The 12,207-nt window shown below is 28.8% G+C and overlaps 1 protein-coding gene across 7 annotated transcripts in view; it reads left to right on the top strand.

Annotated features, from left to right (window-relative positions):
- Positions 1–9,333, top strand: part of LOC122711753 (arginine kinase-like) — a 60,526-nt gene extending 51,193 nt beyond the window's left edge. For all 7 annotated transcript variants that reach the window (XM_043930826.1, XM_043930790.1, XM_043930817.1 and 4 more), the window contains 2 exons: positions 5,120–5,421; positions 8,711–9,333. In XM_043930826.1, the coding sequence (XP_043786761.1) occupies positions 5,120–5,421; positions 8,711–8,872 (464 nt within the window). In that variant the 3' untranslated portion in view covers positions 8,873–9,333. The remainder of the gene's footprint in view (positions 1–5,119; positions 5,422–8,710) is intronic.
- Positions 9,334–12,207: the final 2,874 nt, after the last annotated feature.

Here is a 12,207-nt window from a genome sequence, read left to right as displayed (position 1 = left end):
AATACATTTTGTATAAACATTAAATATTTTATTTTTGCTAAATTTTTAAAATGAAGTGTGTAATATATCTTTAAATTTTTTTTTTTTTTTACTGATTTCGGGTCTCGAGAGATAATAGCCTGTTGTAATAGCCTGAGTGATTTTCGCGCGGGAAATTCAAACGTCGGTTCGCTCGGTTTAAGGATCACTGTGGTTGGCGCAAAACATTCAATTACAATGGCGTAAGTTCCTTCAGCTCGTTTGAAAACATTAATCCGTGGATAAAGCCAAATGCTCGAAATTGGGCTTGGTTCAAGTTTAAACGAAGATTAAGCCGAAAGTTTCGTGGATTAGGCGGGGTGTACCGAAGTGTGGTGTACCGAGTTAACAAAATGGCGAGTTGACGGGTGTCACGACAGGTCCACCTGTTTGTTGATTTTCATCATTGGTTCTCTTGCCCGTAAAATGAAAACAATTCGATGCATTTCATTGGATTTTCAATCAATCATCCTGAGAACCGTAAAAATGAACTGTTTCCAGAGATAAATAGTGAAAGAATAAGAGATCTGATTTGAAAATAAAATAAAATAAAAAATGTATTATCATAATGAAATTGTGTTATCTGTGAGCATGATATCGAAGCATGTTGTTATGTTAAATAAAATGTCGTTATTTGTTATTCATAGATAGAAATAATAGAAGAAATAACGAAAGATTTGAAAATAAACAAGAATTGGAATTATATAAGCAAAATTATTATATTATAAAGAAAATTGAGGGAAAAATTAAATCTAATTAAAATGAAAAATAATGGAATTATTATCCACGATTCTGTGTTTCATGTTAAAAAATATATTGTCATTTATATTCTCAGAAAGAATGAAAAAATTAAATGTAATTAAAATAAAATGAAAAATATGAAGAACGTTACATGTGATCTTGATATTTGCAAAGACGTCATAAGAAACATTTATTTGCAATAATTTTTTAAAATTATTAATATGACGAGGGATTTTAGAAATTGATTTTAAAGTTCTGTTTAAACGAAATTTCTATTCAATGAATTTTGAATTCTACAGAGGAATATAGAATTTTGCATCATTATTTTTACTTCCGTTTGCGATCAATTTAAAAAATATCCAGTTTTAATAAAGTTGTGCATCGAGGGAAAATTGTTGCGAAAATGAAAATTTCTCAATAATCTTTGTATTTGAGGTATATTCACGGTGCAAATTACGTACTCGCAAATTGGGATCTCCACGCAAATTTTGCATCGTTTACTTTTAAGCGAATTTCGGTTTTGATAATCAAAAAAATCTTCGAGTTTTTGGCATACGATAAATTCAACATCGAAGCATTATTGTTAAATCATGTTTTCCTTTTTTTTCCATTTTTTCCTTCCTTTTTTTTTACTTTTCTCCTTTGAATCAATTATAATAATTATCCAGAGGATAATTAATTATAATAATCGAAATAACGCGTGATAAATTTCGATATATATACATATAAACTTAATTTCTTAGAAAAATTATAACTTTCTATATCCTTTATCTCTTCATTTTAAACTCAGACATCACGATTCATAGTTTAATTAAAAATTCCAATACCCTCGAAATTCTCTAACAACCTTCTCACTGCCATTATCAGCTGTAATTCGAAGTTTCACAAGTTCCATGAAAATTCAAAATCGGCATAAGCTGTGCAATGGAACGTTATTATATAAATTTCTTTTTTGCTCTTCGAGACCCCTCCAATAATGAATAAAACTTGCCTTCTATAGCACTTTTACAGCAGGTAAAAAAAAAAAAAAAAAAAAATATATTCAATTTTCAAAAACTAATTTCACAGAGAACTATCTTCTATTTAATTAATAATCCAAATAATTAAAGATAAATATATTTCTCCGAATATATTAAAAGAATAATTACAATTTCACAAATATTTTTTTTTTTTTTTTTACAATCCAATAAAAGATCGAGGACAAAATTCTTATTGGAGAATGATCAGACGCAAGAATCAATTCCACAGAAAATTTATTTCTAGAGAAAAGAGAACGTGTATTTAAAAGCAGATTTTTAATTCTCTCCTTCCATCGCTGCTCGGTCGATAAAAAGTAATTCTTCTAGGATTCAAAGATATTCGCTCTCGAATCGAAAGCGATCCGGTCACCCCTTGCGGGTTGCCAGAAAGCCGACTAAGGGTCCCGTGATTAAGTGAATTTGCATTAGCGATTTTCATCGCGATGGCCTTGGCAAATCTCTTTACCGTCGAGATTAAACGGCTCAAAAGGGTTAAGGGACATTAAAGGGAGTGGGGCGCGTGTGCAGGGGGCGGAGGGGTGAATCAGCTATTCGAAAACGGGGGGTTTTCTCGTCCTCCCCTTATCGCGTGATGTATATACTTCGCCGACTTTATTTACGGTCCTTCGTAATCACGAGGTTTATTATAAACTTGTTGACGCGATGATGCATTATTAAACGAGGTTTTTGGTAATAAAGTGTTCCAAGATGAAGTTGGTGGGTGAAAAAAAAATTCTGAGATCGATTTTTTTCTATTTTTTGAAAATATTCGATCGAGTAACTTTTTGGGAAAATAAATCCGTAAGAATTCGTTTTTTAGTTAATGGAATGAGAATATAAATGAAGAAATAGATCAATGGACGAACGATGAGTTTGATTTTCTACTTTGTTAGATATTTTCCCAATGCTAATGAAATATTGGTTAATTTTTTACTTGTTCGATTCCCCTTTCGAATCGTCGTTAATTTGAATCTAACTTCGATAAATTTGAAAAATGGAGTAATTGAAGAAGAATTTTTTGAATCGTGATTACAAATTTTTATCGAAGAGATAAAAATAAAATAATGGAAGAAGCGTGGTTTTTAGAAATTTTATCGAGATTCTTCCCTTCTTCTTCTCCCCCCCCCCCCTCCATTGGCATCGTAACTACTCGCTTTTGTTTCTTTGAACCGGACTGATAACAGATCGGCTTTACGAGTGACCACGGTTGCTCGTTATTTACGAACGTTGCAGTTTCGATCAAATTATTTCTCCCCTCCTTCCCTCCGCCTCCTTTCAAACAATGTTTCAGTCGAAGAGTCGTATTACAATTGTACACGCATGTTTTGTTTCATATTATTAAAGATTCTTTTGATCGAAAGTTGTACGTATTGTGAAAAGCGAATAAATCGTTGCTTTCTGTTTTTAAATAAATCTCGCCTTATGAAAATATATTTCATTATATTTCATTGTATAAATTTGCTACTGGGATCCAAGAACTTAATAATTTAATATGTGTATTGTATTTTTAGGTTAGAATATGTGTATTGTATTTTTAGGTTAGAATATGTGTATTGTATTTTTAGGTTAGTTTCGATAGACAAACGATAATTTAATTGTATTGATTATTCTAAGAATTCTTGTTTGATTCTCTTTGATAAAAGTGGAATTGACTTCCGAATGAGATTGTTGTTTATATTTTTGTTGAAAGAAGTGCTTGAAAATTTTTTTTTTTCCAAGAGTATATAATAGGTACAGAAAGATGATTTAGATTAGAATTAGACAAGATCTCAAATAACGTAACAGTATTCTTTGTAGTTAGAAATGTATAGAAATCATGTATGAAGATGAAATTTATTTTTCTCCATGGATATATGTGTTATTTTAATATTGATATTCTTGAATTGATTCTTAATATGAAGCCAGACATTTGTATAAATGAAGATTATCGTAGAATTGAGAACGAAGAAAAAGAATAAGAGAGAAGAGGAATCACTTATCTATTATTTTCGAATTGTAATATTGATGATATCTTATTTATTAAAATTATTAAAATCTTAATCTTACAACGAGTTGAGTTCCCGAGAAAAAAAATCAACATTTTCAACATGCACGAGAGAGAAGGTTATATTTATAAAATTCGATACGCTTCATCCCCCATGACACGAGCATAAACTTATTATTTATACGAAAAATGTCACAAGTTAAATTTGGATTGTAACATCCTTGAAATTGTTACAAATTCATCGATATCACTGTATTTACATCAGAAAGGGAGTTAATAATAGTGTAAATAAAGATTAAAAATTTTTCTAATCTAACCTCTCAAACATCTTTTAATTTTTTGAAAATATTTGTATAAAAAAAATTTGACATTTAAAAAAAATATTGAAAATGAAATTAAGTTTAAAATTTACTTCAAATATATTAATGTATAAATATTAAAAAAAGAAAATAAATTTCAAGGTAATAATAAAACAGTAAACGAAAACGTAAGACTCGAGATAAAATAAAATTCCCTATTTCTAACCTAATCTAACCTCTCGAACATCTTAAATTTAACATCTACGATTTAATTTTTTAAAAATTAGAAAATATTTGTATAAAAGAATATTGACATTTAAAAAAAATATGGAAAAATGAGGTTTAAAATTTATCCCCAAACATGACATTAATGTAAGAATAAAACGAATAAATTTCAAGGCAGCGAAAATATAAAGAAAAAAAGATCCAAGATTTGTATCGAATTTCCATCCCCACGATTGAAACAGTGAGTGAAAACGTTAGATCCGGGATAAAAGAAAATTTCCCATTCCTCTCTGTTCCTTTGCAAACCCGAAGGGTCACGTGTGCGTGGAAAAATGGAACATTAATAATTCAATTCCACGAGTTGCCCGAGGCAAATGGAAACACAGCCGTAAACCGAACCACTTTCGATTATCTTTGAATCGACACTGGATTTACTCAGTTTTCACGGAAGAAAACGCGCTCTCGGAAGGAAATCGAGAAACGACGCAATATAACCTTCGACACATCTTGGATAAATAAACGAGGAAATGGATTTATAAACGTATTTAAAATTTTACACAATTTGATAAAATATATAACTTAATTTTCGTCTATTTTCACAGGAAATAAACATTTTGAAAATAAACTAGAGTGGTACAATTTTATTTTCAAAATACTAGAAAATTTTAGGTTATGTTTATTCGATATTACGAATGTTTTGATTTTTCAAGAGAAATTCTTCGTTCCATTTAATATTTATAATAACAATATTATATCAATAGATAAGAGACCCGAATTCAAAAAAAAAAAAAAAGGAAAACTGCCTCGCAGCGTTTTATCTCCCTAATTTCCAGGCAGAGGTATATTTTACAACGATTCGAAAACTTTCCTCGTCTGGTGCAACGAGGAGGATCACCTGCGTCTAATATCGATGCAGAAAGGCGGAGATCTGGCAGCCGTGTACTCGAGGCTCGTTAAAGGGGCCACCGAACTCGGCAAAAAAATACCATTCTCGCGGCATCGCCGGCTGGGCTACCTAACCTTCTGCCCGACCAACCTTGGAACAACGATCAGAGCCTCTGTTCACGCCCGGTTCCCCAAATTGAACGATAATCCCGAGAGATTCCACGAAATAGCAAATATGTACAATCTTCAGGTGAGATTTCTCATTTCTTCATTTTCCATTTCTTTTCCATTCTTTCTATTTTTTTTTTTTTTTTTGAATTCGAATCTATTTTCGAAATGGCGAAATTTCACTCGAAAATTTCAAATCAGTTTATTTTTTCTTTTGATGATCGATTTGAGACTTTTTAAGATATTTTTGACTTTTATTCATCATGGTTTTCTAATCAAGTTAATCTATATTTGTCTTGCTACTTTCATTATGATTTTTCATTGATCTATTTTACTTTTCTGAGTAATGATTTTTTTATATCCATCTATGATTTACTTGCACTTCTTGTCGAACCAATGGCTGATGTATACTACTGTCAAGATCATAATCGTCTCATCCAATAAAGATTATCTTAATTTTCCTATTATATTATATATAATTATTCCTATTATATATAATTATATGTCTTACAAATCATCTTCGTTATAATATTCTTTTTTAATCGATTCTACGATAATTATTTTTCGATAAAATAATTTTCGCGTAATTTAATAAATTTCTTAATGGTTCGAAAATATTTCAACGGTTATTTGAAAAATCATAAATTCGCGCCGCAAAATCGGAAAATAAGTAAACGAGGAAATAATATCGAGATACCGCGTAATTATCATTGTCGAACATTGTTATTCATCGTTGAAATGCTAATGAAACGCAACAAGTATCACAGGTGGATTAATGTTAATACGTTCATACGAAATATTTATATCCTTCGTATTATTGACCGAGCGCAGCAACGATGCTTATATAAATCCCAAGTGTATACAACGTAAACTATAGTTGCGAAACGAGATACGCAAACAACCAGTTATGAATATTCCGTTTACGAGGAAAATATTTGAATAGATCTTGCTTGTTTGTAGGCAAAGGAACCTATGAAATATAAAAACATTGTTTTTTTCTTTAAGTTATGCGTGAACCGGTTTTATTGGAATTCCCTAGAATTCCCTAGGTGATTGTAACATGATTAAACGCGACAAAATATCTCTAGCTTTTCTTGTTAAATGCATCGCGTTTAGAAGAAAAATGGCAAGAAGGAAAAAAATTTATTTTTTTCAAAGAAAAATTACAAGTTTCGTGGAAATTATGAGATCGATGACGAATTAATATCTTGTTAATCATTTTTCTCATCAAACATATTTCTTAGTAGTATGCTTGAATCAGTTTTGTCCTCTTCAAAATTTTTTCTCCGTTTTATTTTTATTTTTCTTTTTTTAAATTGTTCATATTCGTTTAAATTGAGAGGAAAAAAGAGATATTCGAGATTCTCGCATAACGTTTCCTGTTCGAAAGTTGGTTTGAAAATTGTTGTTCTACCATCGATTGCTGAATTTTCACTTTCAGCTTGAAGAGTGGGGTCGACCGCAGCCAGGGAATGTATAATTAATTATTTGTTCGTTAACTGCTCGGTAAAATCTGAAATTTTCAACGTTCCTGTGATACTAATTACGATGAATTTAATTTGCTTGAATTTTCAATTTTGTTATTCTGTTACGACGAGGAAGATGTTGTGTCAAACGTTGCATTAAACGTTACAATTGATTCACACTCGTAACGGGAACAATTTTATTATAAAAATTGATTGAAAAAAAAAAAAATAAAAAGAAAATTTCAACAAGAGATTGCAAACGAATTATTATATGCATTAATTTTCAACTACGTTTTTCACTTATTTTGGAAAAATTCATGAAAATTATGAAATTATAGAAAATTAAATTTACAATGAAAATAGAATATTAATAATTATGATTAATTCAAGTGTAATATTATTTTCTATTTTTATATTATTTTTGTTATTCTATGCTTTATATAATGTATTCTTTTTTTTTAAATTTTTAAAATTTGAAATTTAATATGCAATTGTTATTAATTAGTCATGAAAATATTCACATATAATTGAATATGAATAAATTTTTTTACAGAGTGTGTATGTTTGTATATACAATTTGGAATAATACTAAATTTGGAATATTTAAATTGAAACGATAATTCGTTCACACGTTAAATTTCTCATTATTATAATTATCATATCATTTTCAGAAAATTATTTGTATAAAATATATGAAATACACGAGAGAATGAAAGATGAGTTTATCGTGATCACAAGTTTATCCATTAATAAATTATTTGAATAACACATGTATTTAAGATTTATTATTATTAAGAATACAAGAACGTTGAAAAATTTTTTCTAAAAAAAGAATTTGTATCGATTCAAACCTATTCGAATCGAATAGATAATTTAAAATAAAAAAATATGGATTAGGATAATTTATAATGTATATTAATATCCTAGTAAATAATAAAATTAGAATCACGTAATCAAAACCTAGGGATTTATTTGAAAATTTGAAAATCTGATATATAATATAATAGAGAATACCAAATACATACGATTAAAATCTAGAACAATTGGAATTGAATTGATGATACTTAAGTTAGAAATTTGAGAATGCGATAGAGGTCAGAATGAATAGAAACACACAATCAAAATCGAGAGTATGAGGATTAAATTAGATGTCCTGTAGTTTGTGAATCTAGGACAATGCAATAAAGGATATTAAATGGAATTGCATGATTAAAATCTGGGAGAATTAGAGTCAAATTTGGGTATCTAAGAATGCAATAGGGAATACTAAATAGAATCATGTAATCAAAATCTAGAGGAATCAGAGTTAAATTAATGGATTTCTAGATCGTGAATCTGGGATCTATCGCAATAAGGGATACCAAATCGAATTACACGATTAAAATCTAGGGGAATCAGGTAAGTCGAATTAGGGATCCCTAGATCAACAATCCTAGAACGCTAATAAGAAAATAATAAATAAAATCGTATGATAGAAATCTATGATTAAATTATGATTAAATTATAGGATTCCTAAAAATCTGCGACACAATACGATAGAGGATTCTAAATATAACTACGTGATCAAAATCTAAAAAAATCAGGACCGAATTAGAGATCCCTACATCGACAATCCAAGAACGGTAATAGAAAATATTAAATGATATCGTGTGATAGAAATCTATGGAAATCATGATTGAATTATCTCTAAACTAGAAATCTACGACGTAATGCAATAGAGAACCTTAAATATAAATATGTGATCAAAATCTAGGGAAATCTGAGTCGATCTTGGGGATCCCTAGAAACTTTTTACAATAAGGGAGATACTAAATAGGGAGAATACTAAATAGAGTTTTAAAAATTCATTAAATTAAAGATGTGCACTATATATAGGATTAAACCCATCAACGATTAAATATTTAGATAAGAGGCACAAGGGGTGAACACACCGAGGGCGAGGAAGGCATATTCGACATCAGCAACAAACGTCGGCTGGGTTTGACCGAGAACGAGGTAGTTTCCGAGATGAGAATCGGGATTCTGGAGCTGATCAAAGAAGAGAAACGATTGCAAGAATCTGAATAACGCATGTCTAACCGAAGAGTGTGTAACCGAATCGGGTGAAAACTGTTTCCAATTCACCCTCTCTTATAAATCGAAATATATCTAAACCGCGTATCGATTAATACTCCACGAGTCGACAATACGTTTCCGTTACGGGCACACATCGAGGAACACGAACCGTTTCGTAGGTAGTTATCGACAAGCTGGAGCAATACTCGAAATATCCTGCAAGTCTCTCTCTCTCTCTTTTTTTCTTTTGTTATAAAAGCGAAGAAATATCGATCTTTATTAACTTTTGATAACATTGTTGTACAATGGTTTGAAATAAAGGTTATCTTTATGAAGAAACTTGTACATTCTGTGTTTGTATCTAAAGTTAATTTAATCTTGGAATTTGGTGATCATGAATAATTTTTTCTTGAATGAGAACCACTGATAATCTATCTAATGTAAATAAAAAGTTTTTGAAGTACTTATTAATTTTTTTGATCATTATGTTTTGAGTAAACTTAGAAATGATCAATGAATAATCAAATACAAATCAAAACATATAATCCTTGCTACAATACAAAAACAAATATAAATAGAAATATAAATAGAAAAATGACTAAATAGAAAAATGATTAAATTTATCTTTCAAATTTATTTTCAAAAAGAAATTTAATTTCTTAGAAAAAATCAGAATTCATTTATCTTATCGATTTTTTCTCTTTTTTTATAAATAATTTCATATTTGCTCGAACAAGGATACTGTTGTAATAAAATTGTCTTCATAAGATTCGTGCGAATTTCATAGCGAATTTCAATGTATTGCAATAAGCTACGTGGAAGCCATTTCAAACACGTGGAATCAAAAGAAGCACAGTGTTTTCCAGCAGCTGGTAGAAAATACGTACTATCAGTTGCGAGAGGGTAACCCACTTGGGAGCTTATATCGACAACATTGGCTTTATGACACTCAATATTCACTTCTTCGACTTACCATGTACTATATTACGTCGTCGTGGACACAGAAGATGCAACACGGACTAGACTAGTCGCCATATTCCATATTGATAATGTCCAAGTTGCACAACCTGCGATATTCGATGCATCGAAGGGCAACACGTATCAACATACAGATCTTAAATCTGCATTAGAAAAGAATAACTCGAACGAATATCTTTGTATGTAATGTTACCAAAAATCCATACATTGTAACAATTTTTTGAGTTTTAATAAAAGACGAATTGAAAAATTGTGTAAAATTTTAAAAGGAGAAATATGATGGATAATTTGTTGCAGAGAATGGAAAGATTCATAAAAATTGATAAATATAACATTAGATTGTAATATTTTTTATAAAGATTTAAGGAATCAAAGAAAGTGGAGAGATCATTAGAAGTCTCAGAATTTCTATAATTATACAGAATATCTATATCTAATAATTATATAAAATTTCTATATCATGTAGAAAATAAAAGTTTTTAAGAAATAATTTAAATAATAATATATTTTTTATTACAAAAAGCATTTGAATTTTAATACATTTGAAAGATGAAAGTACAGATCACAAAAGATCGTTCTTCTCATTTGCAATCATCATGATAACATTCATTCTACACTAAAACAAGAGAAAAAAGAAACAGAGAAATTTAGATTGAAAGAATATTAAAAAGATTTTGAAAACTTAGGAATAAGAATATTGCAATGATCCAAGATAAATTGGAAATTCTGAAGATGTCAGAGGTGACTATGAGACAAACTATAAAAAGTTTAGAAGTGAATATGCAAAATATCTGGAATCCCAATAGATTTTATGAGTACTGATATGCATGGTTGTAGAAAATTTCAAAGATACCTGATATTCAGAAGGCACACTGATATTTGATATCCATTATTCTTTAGAATTTCCAAATTATCTTGAGGATTATTCCAATTTTAAGGATATCAGAACTATTCTAAAACTTTGTATGTAGTCAACAAATTCCTTGATGTATTCAGAGATAAAGTTTGATTACTAATAAATATATTGCTAATAATATTTTAGAATTGAGAATATTCTTTGTTATTATTGTCAGGAATATTATTATATTAAATTAATCTAAGTTTTTTAAATTTAAAAAAATATTTAATGTTCTTAGAAGTATTTATTAGAAGTAATTATTTATTATCCTTTCATTTCATTATTATTTAAAAAATATCATAAATCTAAATTTTATGGAAGTTTTATGTGTATTCAAAGTATTGATAATTCTCAAATATTTTTTTTTATTTCAAATATATATTGATATCCTTCAGAGTTCAAGTTTTATTGATAGTGGGATTATCCAACATTTTTTAAAGTTTTTTTAAAGAATATTTATGGTCTTTAAAACTTTAGAAGAATATCAAGGATGACTAGTATCTTGATAATCTCAAGAGTTGATATCAGAATTCTTGTTATTTTATAGAATAGTATATTCAACATTTTAGATTCATCATATTAATATTATATAATTAATATAATTAAAAATTATTATTAATGTTTAAAGCAATTTTAAAATAGATTTTTACTAAAATAAACTGTCTTTTCTTTCCATTCATTCCTTTTCTTTTGTCCACTGTTACTAGAAACCCATAACGTATGTATATCTTGAATGGGAAGTAGTATAAACCAGTACTATGTCTGACGAGTGAATGGTATAGTATTCCAGTGAAAGCAGTATCGTAACTGTTGGTTTCTAACGTCTGTTAACCTTGCTGCTGTCATTAACAGATTCTACGAAATCGTGAGTACATGCCTTGGACTCCAGAACTGTGTTCTTATCAGAAATGTTTCGTACCAGAATAGTTTCTATTCTCGTTTTGTATTCCAACGAAACGAAAACGATCTGAGAGAAAGATCAAAATTATATAGAATGAGTTGTAATTTTAAGAGAAAAAATAATAAAAGTAATAAAAAGAATCATAATGTAAAGAAAAGATACACAGACAAAATAGAAAAAAATAATAATGATAAGAAAAAAGACAAAAAATACAGAGAAAATATAATGGAGATGGAAATGTATATATATTGAATGATAAATATGAAAAATGAAGCAAAGAAGAAATATTGATAAAAGAAAGAATGACAAAATGAATAATAAACAAGGAAAAATAGAAAAATAATAAAAGATCAAATAGAGAATGAGATAGAAATATGAAAGTTCTTAAATTAAATTAGAAAAAAAAAAAAAATGGAAAAAAATGATATAACCAAGATAATATCTTTGAGAGAGAGTGGTAAAGATGGAGAATAAAGTTAAAGTAGAAAAAGAAAGAGAGTGGTCAACAGATAAAAGAGGTAAGGGATGATGAAGATAAGAGAGAGGCATTTATGATGACAAAGATGAGCA

This window comes from Apis laboriosa, unplaced genomic scaffold, assembly GCF_014066325.1.
Source record: "Apis laboriosa isolate Shangri-la unplaced genomic scaffold, ASM1406632v1 scaffold112_cov148, whole genome shotgun sequence".
In the NCBI taxonomy this organism is placed as follows: domain Eukaryota; kingdom Metazoa; phylum Arthropoda; class Insecta; order Hymenoptera; family Apidae; genus Apis; species Apis laboriosa.
This window is presented reverse-complemented; position numbering and strand designations above follow the sequence as displayed.